This window comes from Phyllostomus hastatus, unplaced genomic scaffold (assembly GCF_019186645.2).
Source record: "Phyllostomus hastatus isolate PE091 unplaced genomic scaffold, TTU_PhHast_1.1 phas_contig_283, whole genome shotgun sequence".
NCBI lineage: Eukaryota > Metazoa > Chordata > Mammalia > Chiroptera > Phyllostomidae > Phyllostomus > Phyllostomus hastatus.
In genome coordinates this window covers 5,552,845-5,572,071 of record NW_025333833.1, presented here as the reverse complement: position 1 = coordinate 5,572,071, position 19,227 = coordinate 5,552,845, and the positions used below count along the sequence as shown (strand labels likewise).

Below are 19,227 nucleotides of genomic sequence, written 5' to 3'. Positions count from 1 at the left end.
AAGTGGATGGAGTCACTGCTGTCCATTTAAAGCATAATAGCTGGATTATTACCTTTACACCAGAATGAATTATAAATATATCAGAAATTCAAATATTTAAGAAGGAAACCATAGAATACTTAAAGACTTTTGTTGTTGTTACATAATTTTACAATAGGAAAAGAGTTTTTGAAGAATGACAACCCAGCATCCATAGAGGAGAAGATTGATAAGTTTGATTACATAAAAATTAAAAACTAAGATATGGCCTAAACACCACAATTAAAAGAAAAAAGATTAGTGGGGAAATAATATACAAAAGCTGATATCCCTAACACAGAATGAGCTCTTAAAAATCTGTAAGAAAGAAAGGCCAGTAGATAGATGGAACAGGAACATGAATGAGCAAAAAGCAGTAGAATACTAATCACCAGTAAACATGTGAAGATGTGTTCCCCTTCACTCTGCTAAAGAATGTAAGTAAAAACAAAAGTCGATATTCTTGAACTAACAGTTAACAGAGACTGATACTACCCAGTGTTTGGCGAGGTGCTAACATAAAAGACACTGTCAGTAGGGATGGTTATGAATTGTTTTGGAGCATTAACATAGTTTCTAATATGCATACATGAGATTTTGGGATTCTGCTTTCGGGTACTCACACAAGGGTGCAAATACATGTACGTAATTATCTGTCACTACTTGTTTTAATAGCAAAAAATTAGGAATAACTTAGAATGTACTGACATAAAGGAATGGCCAAGGTTACAAAGTGGAGGGGAAGAAATTACTAAGCAATCATATATGACCCTGTTTCTGTAAACAGTAATCTTATGTACATATGAATATTAAGGAAGTGTATGGAGGGAAAATCTATATGATTACATACCAAACTGTTAACAGTGGTTTCCCCCAGAAATTTGTCACATATGGAAAAAAATTGAAAAAATAGCATTACTCTTTTGGGGGTTTGTGTTTGAAATCTTTAAAAATGCACTAGGTAGTTGTAAAGAGAGTTGCTTTCGTCGTCGAGGAGCAAGGATGCCGAGTCTGAGGGCTTCGTTTTTCCCTGTGGTTGGATTCGGCATCTACAGGCCTGGCACACTGAGGCACGTGTTCACATTCAGGCAGTATCCTCCATGGTTTCCACGAGCCCAGTTTTGAAATAATCCCAGCTTTATGTGGGTACACACAACATCAGCATCTCTGAATCGGATCCGATACAACTTACAATTCTTGATTACTTAAATGTTTTCGTGGAACAAATAGTAAATTTTTCTCCGTGCACATTGGCTTTCTGTTTTACTCCTAATTTATAATGTAGGCTCACAGTATCGCAAGGCACCTGAAAGGAACCTAAAATCTTGCAGAAAACTGTCTTCTAAAGATTTGTCCACCCCTTCCTCCCATTAGTTTTAGGAAAAAAATTTTTCAATATAAGTAACTTAATTATATTCATTCAAATATTAGCATGATTTGTAATGTTACAAATATTATGAGGAACTTTATACTTAGTGTGTCTTAAGATTTTATAGAACATATACACACAGACATGCACGCACATGCACGGATCCATAGCTAAAGTCAGTGTTGGCAGAGAATTTCTGGAAAATAATGCACTTGGAATCTCTAATGTCTGTATCTGTTTCTTAAGGATATTTGTGTTGTTGGTTTTGACTTTGTGATTTTGGTTGTGGTGTGTGCCTTTGCTTTTTGTGTAGATTCCGTAAGATGAACAAACGCCTAGTTCCCAGAAGACCCCTGAGCGCCTCTTTGGGTCAGCTGAATGAGGTGGGCCTGCCTGCGGCGGCCGTCCTCCCGGACGACGGCGCCGTGGATCTGCCCGGCAGAAAGCCCCCCGCTCTGCCCAATGGGATTGTGTCAGCAGGAAACACGGTCACGCAGCTGATCCCACGAGGGACGGACCCCAGCTACGACTCCAGTCTGAAACCAGGGAAGATGGATCATCTGAGCAGCAGCGCCCCCGGATCCCCTCCTGACCTGTATGTCATTTTCCTAGCATTTATTTTAAAGTTTCTTTTTTAAAAATTTATTTATTTATTTATTTATTTATAGAGAGGGAGAAGGGAGTGAGAAAGGCAGGGAGAGAAACATCAATGTGTGGTTGCTTCTTGCATGCCCCAACTCCAGGGACCTGGTCCATAACCCAGGCATATGCCCTGACTGGGAATTGAACCAGCGACCCTTTGGTTCTCAGGCCAGCGCTCAATCCATTGAGCCACACCAGCCAGGGCTCAAGTTTCTTCTTTATAAACGTAAAATAGAGGGAAGGAAGAATAATCAATGTTTTTTAATTCATTTTTTTGCGTTTTCGGGGTATATTTGTATTTTTTGTGTTACTGATTTTGTAAGAAAGTTCACGTAAGTGAAATAAGATGAAAGTTTGTAAATTTTGTAGAAGGAATGACTATTGGAAGAGAATCATTTCCCAAATTGTGACAGTTTATTTTTTTACGTTTAACAGTCCGTACAATCAAGACCTTAAGTCTGACTTGCAGAATTTCTTTCTGCAGGCTAGAATCGGTCCCCAAGAGCATCCCTGCCCTAGCTGTGAACCCGCATCCCGTACCTCCACGGGGCCCGACAGACCTGCCTCCCATGCCCGTCACCAAACCGCTCCAGATGGTGCCGCGGGGCTCTCAGCTGTACCCCGCGCAGCAGGCGGACGTCTACTATCAGGACCCTCGGGGAGCGGCTCCGCCCTTCGAGCCTGCGCCCTACCAGCAGGGTAATGGCCTTTCCTTTGCTGCTCTCACTGTTCTTAGCACTTAGGGGATGGGTCCAGGTAGGAGTGGTCACTCTTGCAGTGGCCTCCTTAAGGTAAGTGTGCTTTTTAATGGTTTGGAAGAAACATCCTGTGATCAACGAAATAGTATAGAATAAATGAAGTAGCCAAGCTATAATGCTGTTGTATATTAAATATATTCATATATTTATGGAAATAACAAGTTGGCCATGTAGACAATGGAAATTGGCTAAAGCAGTATATATTTGCCTGACCAAAATTTTCTTCAAGCATGAAAAATATTTTTAATACATTACAGTGGGTATAAATTAAGTGGGCACGGTATATTTTTCTTCCTTTCAGTTATCACCTAATATTTTTCTGGGTCCCATCATATATACAAAAAAATGCAGCGTACATAGAGTTTATAGTATGGAGTTGTATTAGTAAAGAAGAGAAAACTCGATGGGTGAGTGTGTGTGTGTGTACAGGCATACCTTGGAGATAGTTTGGGTGTGGTTTCAGACCACTGTAAAGTGAGTCACACGAATCTTTGGTTTCCCAGTGTATATAAAAGGGATGTTTATACCGTACTATTATGTGTTAGTGGGTGCAGCAGCATTATGTCCAAAAAATACTACACATACCTTAATTAAAAATACTTGATCGGTAAAAAATGCTGACCGTCAGCTGTGCCTTTAGGGAAACTATCACCAGTAGACTCGCTCCCAGGGGTTGCCACAGACCTTCAGCTTTTTAAAAATGCAATTGTGAAATGCAATAAACAAAATGCAAGCAAGCGAAGTATGCCTATATACACTGTATGTGTGTTAAAAATTAGGTGTTTGGTTGTGTTGCTTAGTATTCATGTGGTAGCAATGACTGCAAGCCTTGGGAGCTCACTGAAAGCTTGAGAAATTAGACTTTATGGAAGAATGCCCTAAGTAGAGGTTTTGGGAATGGAAAGAGTTATGGTGGGTTGGAAGAATGAGACTAGAGGCAGTAAGAGTGAGGAGACTATCGTTGACGCAGGTGTGAGTGTTGAAGTCTGAATTAGTGTGGTGGGAAGAAGAGGAGGGATTTTAGAAAATAGACAAATTTGAAAAATGAGCCAGTTTTGATGATAATACTAGGAGTGGAGAATGAAGGACTGTAGATGACTGACGTTTCCTAAATTGTATATTTCCTATATACAATTCATGTGGAAAAAAATAAACACCCAATTTTTTTATCCCCACCCAAGGATGTGCTTACTGATTTTAGAGACAGGGGAAGGGAGGGGAGAGAGAGGGGGACATTGATTGATTGCCTCCTGCGTGCTCCCTAATCAGGGTCTGAACCTGTGGCCTTGGCATGTGCCCTGACTGAGAAGCAAACCCACAACCTTTTGGTTTATGGGACATGCTCCAACCAACTGAGCCACACTGGCCAGGGCAAACACCCAGCTTTTAAACCGAAGTGTTGGATCTCTGTGTCAGAAACAGCATACAGCTATTATTTTGTTGAAATGACTTTAAATACAGTACACCAGTTAGGGTTCGATATTTAGCAGAAAGAGGTGTAATGCAGGAAGTTCAGGTGTTTATAAAATCCGTGGAAGGTGCAGGAAAAGCAGGCTTAAGCGAGGCCTTCAGCGGCACTTCCAGCACTAGCTGCCGAAAGAAACTGCTGCAGTGAGGAAGCAGCAGAAATGGGAAACTTCCGTCCTGCCTGCGAGCTCCAGGATCACGTCACATGCAGCAGAAACCTGGAAATTGGGACGCTCCTGGCACGGCTGTTGCCTGAGCTCTGGAGCAACACGGTAGCTGCCAGGCCTGCGCCGGGTCTCTCTCCGGCTAACGCAGTTGCACATTCAGGACTCATGCAAGTGAGTGATTTGTGCAGCTTAAACTTCAGGGAAATGCAGGTTTTCGCTTTCCATTGTGTTGAGTCATACCTGAAAGACAGTCAAACAATTGAGAGAGCCAATCTATGATTGCAGATTATAAACCAGATTAGTTTTTTCAATAACTTTTAAGAACAATTTTTACATGTTATTTTTCACAAAGCTAACCTGAGTAAATAAGCAGAGAAGAAAACACCTAAAGAAATCAGTGGGTGGTTAATTCTCTCGTGTTCAAATACTTGCACAGACAGAGTCTCCTGTAGAGAACCCGATGGGCCCATTGTCGCTTTTCTGTAACACACAGGTATGTACTACACTGCACCGCAGTGCGTGTCCCGCTTCGTGCGACCTCCGCCGTCTGCTCCTGAGCCCGCACCTCCCTACCTGGATCATTACCAGCCCTACCTCCAGGACCGCGTCATAAACCCTCCGTACGGCACGCAGCCGCACCAGTACCCGCCCATGTACCCGCCGCACTGTGACGGCCGCCGAGTGTACCCTGCTCAGTCTTACCCCAGAGAGGAGATCTTCCGGGAAAGTTCTATTGAGATTCCACCTCCGGCAGTACCGTCCTACGTGCCCGAGTCCAGGGAGCGGTACCAGCAGGTGGAGGGCTACTACCCGGTGGCTCCTCATCCAGCGCAGATCAGACCTTCGTACATCAGAGTACGCTGTGCTTTTTCTTACTACCGCGTAGATTTAATTTGAGTATGGCTTAGAGTGACTTTCTTTTAGTGAGACAGCATGCCTTTATTCTTCATCTTGTCATCATTTGGGTAGGATTTTTTTTTTTAAACCTCACCCAAGGATATATATACAGTGGTTTTCAGAGAGAGAAGAAGGGAGGGGGCTGCGGAGAGAGAAATGTCGATGTGGGAGGGAAACAGATCAGTTGCTTCCAGCACGCGCCCCAACCAGCGATCACACCCGCAACCGAGTGTGCTCCCTGACCAGGAACCGAGCCCACAGACTTCTGGCACATGAGAGGATGCTCTGGCCAACTGAGCCACCCTGCCAGGGCTTATTTCTTTGTTTTTGTTTGTAAGGTTTTATTTACTTTGAGAGAGAGGGGAAGGGAGTGAGAAAGAGGGAGAGAAACATGTGAGAGATACATCAGTAGGTTGCCTCTCACAGGCCCCCAACTGGGGATCTGACCCGCAACACAGGCTTGTGCCCCGACTGCAATTTGAACCAGCGACCTTTCAGTTTGCAGGCCGCCACTCAATCTACTGAGCCACACCAGCCAGGCCTGTTTTGTTTTGTTTTTTGTTTTTTAAATTAAACTATTAAAGGAAAAAAAATTTCTATCCCACTCTCACTAATAATCCTTCTTAGTTTCTGAACTTTAGGTGGTTTTATTAACAATTGCAGATTGATTTGGAAATTAAGGTCTCTGACCAAAAACCGCCCCCCCAATTTAGCTCTTTGGTAAATCCTGGGAATTTGGGGCAGGGGCTTGTTATACTTCGATTGTTGGTATTTCCAAATGTTAAGATGAGTACACAAGCTGCTGCTTATCTAAAACATGTGCTAAATGAATGAATGTGTTCTGAAATTCTTTTTCAGTGTTTACTAATGTTTGTGTTTGCAGGAGACGCCCTACAGCCGGCTCCCTCCCCCGCCCCAGCCCCACCCCAGTCTGGACGAGCTGCACCGGAGACGGAAGGAAATCATGGCGCAGCTGGAGGAAAGGAAGGTTATCTCCCCTCCGCCGTTTGCGCCCTCACCCACGCTGCCCCCGCCCTTCCACCCAGAGGAAGTAAGCACAGCGTTCTTGGTCTCTGTTGTCCCCTTCTCCTTGCTGGTGGTTTGCCCTGTCCTATTGAAGTGGTCTTCGCCTGGTCTTGAGGTTATGAAAATATTTTCCTGTTTCTTTCTAAAAGGTTTACTGTTTTATTTCTCATTGGGACCTGCAGTCTCTCTAGAAGAGAGATTTTTTATTCTGGTGTGTTAGGAGTCAAGGTCCATCTTCCCCCAAAGGGTTTCTCATTGACTCGGCGCCATGTAGGGAAAAGACCTCTTTCCTCAGTCCCCTGCAGTCACCTTCATTGTAGCCAGGTCACCTTTGTCACAGCCAGGCGACTGTGTGTGTCTCAGGACTCACCTGCCGCTCGCTGCTGTGTCCCGTGCCCCTGCACCAACACCACGTCGTCGTCGGGGTGCGGCGTCACAATAGGTCTTAGTACAGAGTGATGTGTGCTCCTCGGGTCTGTTCTTCCTCACGGTCACCTCTGCCGACACGTTTCAGAGTCACGTTTTGTTGTCCACACAAAAAATCTGCTTCAGTTATTTCTTAATCCTCACCCGAAGATGTTTATTGGTTTGAGAGAGAGAGAAAGGGGGAGAGAGGCAGAGAAACGCCATCAGTGGGTTGCCTCCTGTGTGCGCCCCGACTAGGGATTGAACCCACAGCCCAGGTGTGTGCCCTGACCAGGAATCAAACCCACGACGTTTTGGGGTACGGGACAATGCTCTAATCAACTGAGCCACCCGGCCAGGGCTGTCTGCTTGCTGCAGCTTCTATCAGGGTTACACCGACTCAGGGTCTGTGCTGTTCAGTACGGAGCTGCCAGTCACGTGCGGCTAGTGAGTGCTTCAAGTGCGGCCGGTCCATCCAAATTACACGTGCTGGGAGCATAAAATAGCCACTGGGTCTGAAGATGTAGCACCCCCACAAGTAAAATACTCTATTAATATATATGTTAATTGCATGTTAAAATGATAATGCTTTGGCTATATTAACTTTAAAAATTAAATTAATTAATTTCTTTAAATTAATTAACTTTCTTTTTATTTGTGTAATGTGGCTACTAGAGATTTTTTAATTGTGTGTGGGGGTCTCGTTTCCATTAAACAGTGCTGCTTTAGATCCACTTGGGGAGAAGTGACATCTTTTTAACACCGAGTCTCCAAGGACGTGGTCTTCCCTCCACGTGCCTGAATCATCTGTGATTTCTCTCAGTCACACCGTATGTCACACAGTTTTCAGCCGTGCACATCTCCCGTTAAACTTACTCCTGGTGACTGACTTTTCAAGCCGTTTTAAATGGAGTCCTTCTCTTTCTTATTAATAGAGAGAAGATAGATCATACTGGCCCTTATATTCAACAGCCTTGCTAAATTTCCTTCTTAATCTTCATATTCGTTAGTGGGTTGCTTCGGGTTTTCTGTGCACACAGTCATACCCTCTGCGAACGGTGTCCATATGGCGTTCTGCTTTTTTCTTTTCAGTCCGCTTATCTCCCCCACCCCCCGCGACAGCCAGCCCTCCAGGGCAGTGCCGAGCCGAAGGGACGGCCGCACGCGCTCTGGACTTGTCTGCAGTCCTTGAGCGAACGCGAATGGAGCTCTTAATAATTCATTGTATTTGCTGCAGGGTTTTTTTGTAGATAATTTTTATCAGGTTAATGAAATTCCCCTCTCCTTGGTTTTTTTGTTTGTTTGTTTGTTTTTACTAATGAGATATGCCAAAGATTTGTTTAAGTAAGGAGGGAAGGAGCAGGATGGTCAGGTCGCGGGGGAGAACAGGAGGGAGAGGCCGACAGAGCGGTGAAAGGCGGAAGAGAGAGAGCACTGACACAGACAGTTCCTGGGATAAACTGATTAAAGCACCGCAGGGCCATAAACTGTAGTTTGGGGGGTTATCTTCGTTGTGTTTCTACAGGACACTCCCCATAGTCATCACGAATGAGTGCTATTACCTTTGATGTCCACAGCATCGATAGTGGTCTTCATTGTTCCACTTGTGACAGCAACAGTCATTTTTCTCAGACTTGCTAGGGATTCATCCATTTTGTCTTTTCAAAAAACAAACAGCTCTTTGTTGATCTTATTCATGTATTTATTTTGGTTTGTTGATTGTACACACTGTCTCATTTACTGTGTGTGTGTATATGTGTGTGTGTTTTTTTGTTTTTGTTTTTTTTTTATTTTTTAAAGATTTATTTATTTATTTATTTCTAGAGAGGGAAGGGAGGGAGAGAAAGAGAGAGAGAGAGAGAGAGAGAGAGAGAGAGAAACATCAATGTGTGGTTGCTGGGGGTTATGGCCTGCAACCCAGGCATGTACCCTGGCTGGGAATCGAACCTGGGACACTTTGGTTCCCAGCCCGCACTCAATCCACTGAGCTACGCCAGCCAGGGCTTATATGTGTGTTTTTAAGTCAGTTAGGTTTTCTCGGCATTGTTGCAGCTGATGGTATGTAAGGAAAATGTCTCCCATCCTTTCTGTGTGGAATTACAGTTCTAAACAACATTGGTGTCCAACAAAGTGTAAGTAACAGGCAATGAAAGGTAAAGTGCATCAGATCACGTACAGCAAACAGTAACCTTTTGGGTCTGTGAAAGTGATCTACTAAATGAAAGTTGTTCACATATCTAGCGTTCCTGTCTAAACGCTTCGGATGGATTATGCATAGCAGTGTAGATTAATTAGTAAGCTCATAGCCTCTTCTATTAATGTAATTCTACTCGTAAAGTATGAACATCACGTGTTTTTTAAAACTGTGTATTAGGGGCATCCTGGGACCTTGTTGCCGTGGTGTTTTTTAAGAAATAGCGAAAGCTACGTGACGCTGTGAGAAGTGAGCTAATTGTGGAGTCAGGCACCTTTGAGGTTTAGCTGTGTCACTCAGCATGTGGTCTTGTGCGAGTTCCTCGGCCTCCCTGACCCCGTGAACCGAGCACAGTGGAGCCTGCTCACGGCGAGGCAGCGAAGATCAAGTGGGACGTGAGGCACGTGGCCCAGAGCAGACGCTCGGTAACTAAGGACCAGTCACTGCTGCACAAACGCTGTTGTATACAGTTGACCCTTGAACAACATGCGGAATGGAGGCACCAACCCCCACAAAGTCAAAAATCGAGTATGACCTGTGGCTCCCTAAAAACTTGACTACCGTGCAGTTGTCCCTCGATATCTGTGGGGAGTTGGTTCCAGCGCTGCCCACGTGTCAAATCCGTGGACGTTCGAGCTCCTTGCACAGAGTGGCATAGAACAAGGCGTGCATCCGGCCCTCTGCACCCGCAGGTGCAGAGCCTGGGAGCACAAGGGCCGACTGTAAGTGTACTGAACAGTAGCCATGTATTGAGCAGTTCGAACCCATGCCATTCTTGGGTTGGCTGTATTTATGCTTCAGTTCTGATTATCAACAACATACATAGAGCTGTATCAACTTTGTACATTCTAAACGGACGTAACAAATCCCTCCAAAATCCCATTTTGCAAATCACTGCCAATTTATTAGATATTTCAACTTTTCTGTGCGTGAACTAGCATGTTACTTTTAACAGTGTCATTTAGTAATTTATCTTGAGGTTTTGTACATGTTTTGTATGTTGTATATAAATTTATCTCTTTTTTTAACAGCTGCATGATACATTAGGGTCAGGGGGAATCACTCTTTAGTAAGTCACTAAAACAGCTAGCTTTTTAGTATGTCTCTAAAAAGTTCTACACGAAGTTTGGTTGTGGAGGAGAAATGAAAAAGGATATGAAATCTTAAAAATAGAGGTAGAACAAAAAAAGCAAAGAGATATTAACATTGGAAACAGGCCTTGTGGTTGGAAATGAGTGGTATTTGGAAATAGACGGCCCTGTGTCACGCAGAAGACCAACACTGAGGACTCAGGAAAAAGATTGTCTCAGATGGGGGAGGCCCAGAGCCACTGAAATGTTCGGGCAGCCCTGGGGTGTCAGCGCAGGTGTCTGTGGTCAAGCGAAAGCCATGTTGAAGTCCGGGCACTGCCCTGGACTGGAGGAGCCTTGGGGAGACTTGAGGTGCAGGGGAGGTGGTGCGCACACACACACCGTGACAGCTGCCGGCACCCCCCGAGTGTGAGTGCCGCGGTCTCCGTGAGAACACGCAAGACCTGCAATAGCTGTTTTGTCGTTCCGTGATTTCCGAACTCATCTCGAGAAAACAAAAGTAGGCATCTTTTCGTTTTCACTTCATTGAGTCAACCCCAGGACCAGAATTCTTTCAAGATACGAATTACTACTTTACAGAGATTTCAGTAAAAAGGTTATTACATCATCGTACAGAACATTAAAAATAGTTTTCATGTTCTTGCTTCCCTGGAATGTTATTGAAAGAAACGTTGAGGGGAGGGTTTAGCAGAACTGGGGCCTGATACGTATTTTTGTAGTCGACAGAAATCTGTGACAAATCAAATAACCGTCAGATGTTGTTTCAGCATGATGTGCTACGAAATTTCTGCTTTCTCCGTGTTGTTTACTCATAGACCCATTTCCTATTTGTTTCCTTTTTTCTCCCCTCATCTGCAGTTTTTGGATGAAGACTTGAAGGCCGGGAAATACAAAGGAAATGATTATAGCCAGTACTCTCCCTGGTCATGTGACACCATCGGCTCCTACATTGGAACCAAAGATGCAAAACCCAAAGACGCTGTGGCAGCAGGGAGTGCGGAAATGATGGTATGTGTGATAACTAAGCCATTATTAATACAGGTCAAGGTCAACCAAATAAATTATTCCCTATTACAGTGTAGACACAAATAAATGAGATTAGCTTTAGAGTTTCAGGCTAACCCTGGCTGGGGTGGCTCAGTGGATTGAGTGCTGACCTGGGAACCAAAGGGTTGCTGGCTCCATTCTGGCTCAGGGCACATGCCTGGGTTGTGGGCCAGGTCCCCAGTAGGGGGCGTGTGAGAGACGACCCATTGACGTTTCTCTCACATGTTAATGCTTCGGTCCCTCTCCTTCGCCCTCCCTTCCCTCTCTCTAAAAATAAATATATTTTTTTAAAGTTTCATGCTACATTCTTTGCTGTGCAATTAAATTACATTTACACTATACTATTTTGTGGGGGTTTTTTTAGATATAAATAAAAATATTTTAATACTTATCTAGACAGAGAACATTTATTATATTTCTGAGCAGGTAGCAGTTAACCCAGCAGCCTCTTAGACCCCAAATTAAGTTATTTTACATAACTAATCAAGATCTTGAATTTCTCGTCCAAGTGAACGATAACTCCTACAGCTCTGAAGTTTACACAACAACGTTGCACCCAGTGAAACAGAAGTGCGAGAGTCAGGATTGTAGCCACGCAGCCTCAAGTGGCTTGCGGTGCACTGGAACGTTACGCTTGTGCGCTTCTGCTTTTTAACAAAACAGGATGAGACACCGGTTTATCTAATACCCGAGCTTAAAGTAGATCACTATTTTATCTTAATTGTTTCCTTATTTCTTAAAGAAATAAAACTTGACAGAGGTAGTCAGATCCTCCTTTCTCTACCTCCCTAATCTCACCTTTCCCCTCCCCCTTCCCCGGAGGTAACTCTGCCTCAGTCGAGACCTAAGTGTGGGGTGGGTTTCTCGTTTCACTTGTCAGAACGTGGAGAGTAAGGGAGTGCGAGACCAGCGGCTGGACCACCAGAGAAGAGCTACCGAAACCAGTGACGACGACCTCATCCCGTTTGGGGACCGGCCGACAGTCTCGCGGTTTGGTGCCATCTCTCGAACCTCCAAAACAATATACCAGGGTGCTGGCCCGTTGCAGGCGATGGCACCTCAGGGAGCTCCCACAAAATCTATGAACATGCCAGGTGAGACCCTCAGGGGTACGCTTCTCTGGAGGGCTCATATACGTGACCCCCAGCACCACCCCTACTGCCCGCCCTCTGTCATTGCCGTCCGTAATCGTACGCGACAGCCACCCCCACATTCCTCCGTGGCCTTGTCCCTGGAGAAAGGTAATTACCCGCCCTGGAATTACGGGCCACAGACTAAAACTAAATGCCTGTATGCGAACATCGCTTCTTTTTTTAATAGCTTCATTGCTTTTAGTTAAAATAATACATGATCATTTTTTTAAAATACAGTCAAAAGAAAAATGACAAAGACTGGTGTTTCATTGGGGGGAAAAAACCAAACTTCAGAGTGCTGTTCCCATATTGGTGGAGCTCTTTCTGGAGAGCTGCGTGCACAGTGTGCGTGTGCCCTTGGGGCACGGCCGCGCAGGGGAAGCGCGCCGTGGCCGCGGGTGGGTGGGGTGCACTGCATGCAGCGAGTCCCTCTCTTGCAGACTACAGTCCGTACGGAGCCCACGGCGGCTGGGGCGGCTCCCCGTACTCCCCGCACCAGAGCGCGGCGTCTCAGGCACACTTCAGTGAGAGGTACGGTCGCTCCTTCTGCTCCTGCGGACCTTCACAGTTGTGCCCCCTCCTCATTTTGTTCTTCTGGCCTGTGCTTTTCCAGTCAAGTTTCTCATGTATCCCATGCTTTCTTTCCCGCCACAGGGAGAGGATATCCATGTCGGAAGTGGCCAGTCACGGAAAACCCCTTCCGTCCGCCGACAGGGAGCAGCTGCGACTGGAACTGCAGCAACTGAACCACCAGATCAGCCAGCAGACCCAGCTGCGTGGACTGGAGGTACCGGCCTGGAGGCGGGCTTCCACTCCAGTTTCCAGAGGGTGCTCAAGGAGGTTTTAAAAGGAGGACCTTTTCAGGTGCTGTGAATGCACAACTTTAAGGTCTGCTTTTTGAGAGTTAGGATAGGTGTCCATTCTTCAGAGAATGTAAGTACTTAGAGTTTAGTTCTGGGACGGGGGAAACAGAATTTTATTCCCCGAGAGCAGGAGACAGGTGATCTGAATTTTCCCCACAGGTAGTCATCAGTGTGCGCCTTAGCTTAAGATTGGTTTTTGGTTTTTCATACTTCTTTACCTTCTAAAAACTTATTTCCTTTAATTCCCAGCATTTATTTATGTATCTTTAAAAAAAATAGAAACTTAGATCTTTGCCTTTAAAAAATAGTCTCTGTATAATAATAGCACCTTCATTAATGTAGTTCTTTTTGTTTATAAGTTACTGTCACGGTAGCGGGCCCTCAGTGTGTCCCCGACAGGCAGGGTGAGCGGGTGGCGTTGTTCCCCTTTTTGGTTGAAGTTTAGTAGTTTCACAGAGAGTAGGGCATGAGTCCGGGTCTTCAGACTCCAGATTCAGGGTTCTGCTAACTCATGGCTTTTCTTCTTAGTTGAAATTTCTAAACCCATTTTCTGCCCCAAAGGAATAACAGCATCATTTGCAATCTTGCCACATATTTAACTTAATTCTGGTTAAAGGTCATTGCCATTAACGAGGTTTCATTGAAATAAATTACAGGGTGTGTCAGAGAAATTCAGTAAATGAGGGCAACAGTGTACATTTCTAGTTGACTTCTCTAAGAGCAACTTACACCTAAGGTTAAATCGCTGCTCACTAAAGTTAGGTCCCCTATTTTTTTTTCCCGAATGGTACTCAGAGAAAGAGATGGTACCTTGTAAGCTGCACTGTGTTCATTGCAAATGCCCGGGCGATAAGCTGCTCGTGGCCGCGGTGTGGAGTGGGGCCCGGCCGTTCTGCACGCGGTGTGGAGCGTGCTGAGCTGCGCGTGCGCTCGGCTCCGTGCACTCGGCCGTTAGTAACGGGCTGCTGTTGCAGAGGGAGGCGAGCACCCTGGCAAGCCAGTCGCAGCCCCCGCCAGCACCGCCGAAGTGGCCTGGAATGATCTCGAGTGAGCAGCTGAGCCTGGAACTGCACCAGGTGGAGCGGGAAATCGGGAAGAGAACCCGGGAGCTGAGCCTGGTGAGTGTTGTGGTGGGAAAGGGGGGGGGGGGACGGGAAAGCTGCTCTGCAGCTGTGTCACAGAGCTCGTGGCTCTGGAGTTCTGGAATCATCCAGAGCCATCAAATAATCACCCCAAAGCACTCTGACGAGTGCTGAAGACTTAGAATAAGTCTCACGAAGATGGGCTTCCATCCTGTTTTGTCATTCCTCTCCTCATTCCCTTTCGGTTTGAGTGTGTTCTCTGTCTTAGGACCCTGCATTACAAAAACTGTTCGGGGAAAACAAGGTAGTTCAACGTAGTTGGCTTTTTCTAAGTCATCCTTTACGTGGGACGTTTCCGTGTTCACTGGAAGCATCCCCTCCTCGCTGTCCAGCCTGGGTAGTGAGCAGGTGGTCGCACTCCGCTGTTGGGTCTGGCTCTCCGTGAGTCTGCCTCTGTCCTCGGTCATTTTGCAGAACGAAATGCTTTCTGGACCATCGGTTTGTGTTGCCTGTGTTTGGTCTCTCCGCACCAGCACCACTAAATAGAAGCTGACTGAATTTATTTCCTTCTCTTTCAAAGGAGAACCAGTGTTCTCTGGACATGAAAAGCAAATTGAATACAAGTAAGCAAGCAGAAAACGGACAACCGGAACCCCAAAATAAGGTTCCAGCTGAGGACCTTACATTGACATTCAGGTAAAGAATGGGACGTTTTCATAGTCATCTATTACCCAGTCGTGGCAGAAATACCCTTAGAAATACGATTTGGTGTTTCAAATATCATTATTCTGTGTATATTAAGGAAAGGATATTTTTACATAAATTTAGGAGTTATGAAACTTATGTTAGAACAGATCCAACGTTGAATTATCTGTTAAGACCTAAGAGAAATTTTCTGGTTACGTTTCTTTCTTCCTCTGTTTTTTACTTTATTTGAAACCAATATTTACATTTTGATGTATACCTTTCCAGTCTTTTTAAAGTGTGTGAGCACTGAACTTCTTTCAGAACCCCCCCCTGCCGCCCCCCATCACTCCATACCCCTGCTTTTAGTTTGGTCTTTTCCATACCATCTAGTGCTTCTTCTACAGGTGTGGGAGGACACCTGCCAGGTATCTGAGACTTTTCCATACGTAGTCCTGACTTACACTCCTGACAATAGGTAACAGTGACTGCTAATGCCCTGTTGCTTTTAGGCTTAGGGTTTGGCTGTTTAAATCTATGCATTGTTTGGGGTTCAAAAAGTGTCATATTAGTAAGGGATCAGCACTTTTTCTTCAAGGCAAGATTTAAATATTTAAAATGATGGGCTTTGCAGTCTCTGTCAAAACTCTCACTTCTGCCCTTGCAGGGTGAAAGCAGCCATGGGCAGTATGTAAACAACGGGCAGGCCCTCTTCCAGTAAAACTTTATTTATAAAAACTGGCAGCCGGCCAGCCTGAAAGTCTGAGAGCCATTCATAGCGTGTCCCTACTGCTAAAAGAACGGCCCGGTTGATTTTATTCTAAGTAATCATTTTTATCTCCTTTTTTGAAAACTCCAACTCCTTTTTTTTTTTCTAATGTGAACAGTGATGTACCCAATGGATCGGCCTTGACACAAGAGAGTATCGGCCTCCTGTCAAACCAGACCAGCTCTCTGAACCTGTCGGAGGACCCCGAGGGAGGAGGGGACAACAACGACTCCCAGAGGCCAGGGGTCGCGCCCAGCCCTGCTCCCTGAAGCAGGAAGAGCCGCACTCGCGCTTCTCCCGGAGGAAGAGCGCTTCTCCGGAAGGAGGACGAACCGCGACCCCTGCGCCCGCCCTCTGGGGCGGCCGGAGGCAGCGGCCGGCCGAGCACGGCAGCGGCGGCGAGGTGCACAGACCCCGCTGCTCCTGGCCGGCCCTGCACATCGCTCACACCAGTGCATTTTTTAATTTAAAAAAAGAAAAGAGAAAAAGAAAATTAGCAGTATCTGCAAGCAATTCAGATTAAATTTGTTTTTGTTCTGTGAATGAACTTTATTTTAATAACTTTGGACGCCTTGGATCCAGGGCTTTAAAAAAAAGAAGATATTATATATACACTCTGTTTGATTAATTGTATGATCTTAATGAAGTAGGCTTTTCTTGTATTTTGGTATTATTACATACCCAGTGTATAATTCCTGCCCTGCAGTCCTTCCCCAGTCTCACAACCCCGTAAGTTAAAGCAGACAAAAAGCCCCGGCCTTTCTGAGAAGTCTGTGGTGCTGGGCGGACGGACAGACAGCGGCAGACTGGCCGTTAGAAAATGTGCAGCACACCGGGTTTTCTGAGCGAGCTGCTCCTCGGGAGCCGCCACGGTCCCTCCCTCTCGGGGGCGCCCCTCCCGTGTCGTGGGCGTGTGTTCCCGTGTCCGTGAGACCGTGTCGTCGTCGTCGTTCCGGGGTGTTCCGGCAGTTCTTGTTTTTGTTTCTAACTTGTCAGATAATTACTGACTTTTGTGAGTCCTCATTTTCCATAGAACGGATCCTTTTCACTCTCTCGATGTGATCAGGCAGCCCAGCCAGTGCCGGTGTCTCCGATCGTTGGTCCGACTCCAGTGGAGACTCTTTAGAGATGAACCGTAACCGATCAGCCCTGAAAGTACATGCCCAGCGCGTCCCCTCTGTCGAGCTGATGGCTGGGACTGTTGATCTGTGCTTTTCCAAACTGGACTTTGGCTGAAATGATAGCATGTTAAAAATCCAGGACAGTCGGCACTTGATTGGAGCTTAACAGGAACAGAGCCGCATTATTTCACTGGATGCTTTTGCTTTACCCTCAAAACCCAAAAGCCTGAAATAGCATCTCTCTGTAGTGGCACCCCGGCTTTCAGAGAGATTTGCCTGGATCTTGAGGATAGTTTGTGAGCTGATCAGTCGTTGCTGTCCGGAATCATTAGCACAGGAAGGTAGTAAGTACCAAGAAGTCGGGGTCTAGAGACTTGGCTTTGCGGTATTGAAAAGGTTCTTCCTGACGGTGTTGAAAAGAATGCAGAAGAACTTCCGTTGTTTGGCTCCACTGCACATATTCTGACGGCACGTCTGTGCTGAGCTGAGGCCCTGCCCGACCTGCTCGGTGGGGACCCCTCGCTGTGGTTACCCTCCCACCCCTCTGTGTGCCCGAGGTTTTCCGATTCCCCTTTCTGGGTTAACTACTAAAACAGAAAGCACTGGTTATGTAATAAGTTACTGCATTGCTTTGGTTGGGTAAAAGCAAGAGTTTGTACTTTTCTTGTTTCTTATTTTCTTAACCCTCAACTCTTGCTGAGGTCCTCACCACCTCAGTCTAAGCTCTGTGTCCATCATACTGTTCACCGAAACAGCCCGGGGCGGGGGGGCGGGGGGGACAGTCCTGCCATTGCCTACCAGTAGGAGAGTCCAAACCGAACACTCTTTTGAGTAGCGATTATTTAATTTGCCCAGTCAAGGCACCGCGTTTATATACTATTTCACATTGAATTTGATTATGCCCTGCAGACCTGGCTGGTCAAGGATTTGATATACACATATTGGCTTGGGATTCGAGCTTTCTTTTTTATTTAAATAAAAATTTATATATATTATATATATACACATATACATAGCTATATCTGTATATATATTGGGTATGTTTTAAGGATTTTTTCGCATGAGCGCAGCTGTTGCGATAAAATGATTGGGAGGTAGAAGCACTGAATAAAGATGAGGCATTTTTCTTTGGAAATCATATTTTCCTGCTTTGTCAATACACTTGCTTTTTTGTTTCTGTTTGTTTTGCTTAAAACCCTTTTATATTGACTCTTTAAGTGCTTATTGTGTGTTTTTTGGGGGGGAGAAGGAGCGGGGCAGAGGTGTGTCCAACAGAGAGTCCCAGGAGTCTCCATCCCTCCGTGCCACGGGGGGGCCACGCCCCCGGCCCCAGCCTTGTGCGGGCGGAGTCGGCTCCTTTCTCCTCTGGACGGGTCGGGCGATTCCAGACTTTCAGAAGCAGTCGGTTCCCTTTGGAACCCAAAATGATTCCAGTATTGGAAGGAAGCTTATGGGCATTGATTTTGTTCAAGTTCAGAATAAAAAAGTAAAATCCCATTTGCGTACATCTAGCAGCCCCTAATAACTTCCGTTGTCCTCATTTCCTTCGGACGCTGTGGCTCCCGCTCCCGCTCCCACTCTCACCGTCCGGATCTCCCAGGCTCGTCAGGAGCAGGGATGAACTTCCACAGTATTCCCATTCTGGGTAAACCAGGAAAGCCGCTGTTTGCAGCTGACTGAAACTCGGTTCTCTCACCCTGTAAGGTATTTCCATCTGAGGGGAGGGAGACCCCCCAAGTGGAAGCCTTAACTCGCGCTGTACCTCTCTGAGGCCCCACCCTTGCAAGGAGAGCTGGCTGTGTCGGCGGGCAGGGAACGGCGTTCCCACCCACTTCGTGCCTGCAGTGCACGGCTGCCCCACACCGGTCATTCCGCCTCCCCTCCAGGGTATTCTTGCAGCTAGCTGGCCCAGGGCTCCGAGCAGTTTTAGGGACTCAGTGTAGCCTCCGAAGTTTACGGCTTTTTCCCTTTTCCTTTCCTCTCTGATACGTTTTCGGAGTTGATGAGCCTCTGGCAGGAGGTGGCCCGTTGTGGCCAAACTGCTTGGCCTTCTAACTGCTCTTTTGTCAAAGTCTGTGAAAGGCATTGATTTGTTTGGCTTTTAAAAGGTATGCCTTTAGAAAGAGTTAAGAGATTAAACCAGTCAGATAGAAAATAGTTTTTACACTTTCTACTTATTAAAATATTCATTTCTTCTGAAGATAACTATTTCACTGAATTCAAAAGGAAGAACTTGGATGTCTCAGATGGACATGCGTGAACCTGAGGGGGTTCATGTAGGAATAATAAGCACTGTGTTCACTGTTGGACTAAAAACTGGCTTTTACCCTAGCGAGGAGTATAGAAGAACTTTGACTTACTCTTATTTCAAGGGGATTCGGGCAAAGTGTCGAAGAACCGAGACTAAGACATCTAGATTCAATTTCTGACTTAGGTGGAATTCTTTTTGCCTTCCTGGTAGTATTGTTACAAGGTGAGTCCCATGGCTTCCCTA

At 45.8% G+C, this 19,227-nt stretch overlaps 1 protein-coding gene across 2 annotated transcripts in view; it reads left to right on the top strand.

The window, feature by feature from the left end:
* RC3H1 (ring finger and CCCH-type domains 1) overlaps positions 1-16,155 on the top strand; it is a 62,806-nt gene extending 46,651 nt beyond the window's left edge. For both annotated transcript variants that reach the window (XM_045838351.1, XM_045838350.1), the window contains exons 10-20: positions 1,701-1,982; positions 2,514-2,728; positions 4,915-5,276; positions 6,202-6,369; positions 10,893-11,042; positions 11,962-12,175; positions 12,655-12,745; positions 12,869-13,001; positions 14,052-14,195; positions 14,740-14,855; positions 15,731-16,155. In XM_045838351.1, coding sequence (XP_045694307.1) covers positions 1,701-1,982; positions 2,514-2,728; positions 4,915-5,276; positions 6,202-6,369; positions 10,893-11,042; positions 11,962-12,175; positions 12,655-12,745; positions 12,869-13,001; positions 14,052-14,195; positions 14,740-14,855; positions 15,731-15,881 — 2,026 coding nt within the window. In that variant the 3' untranslated portion in view covers positions 15,882-16,155. The remainder of the gene's footprint in view (positions 1-1,700; positions 1,983-2,513; positions 2,729-4,914; positions 5,277-6,201; positions 6,370-10,892; positions 11,043-11,961; positions 12,176-12,654; positions 12,746-12,868; positions 13,002-14,051; positions 14,196-14,739; positions 14,856-15,730) is intronic.
* Positions 16,156-19,227: the final 3,072 nt, after the last annotated feature.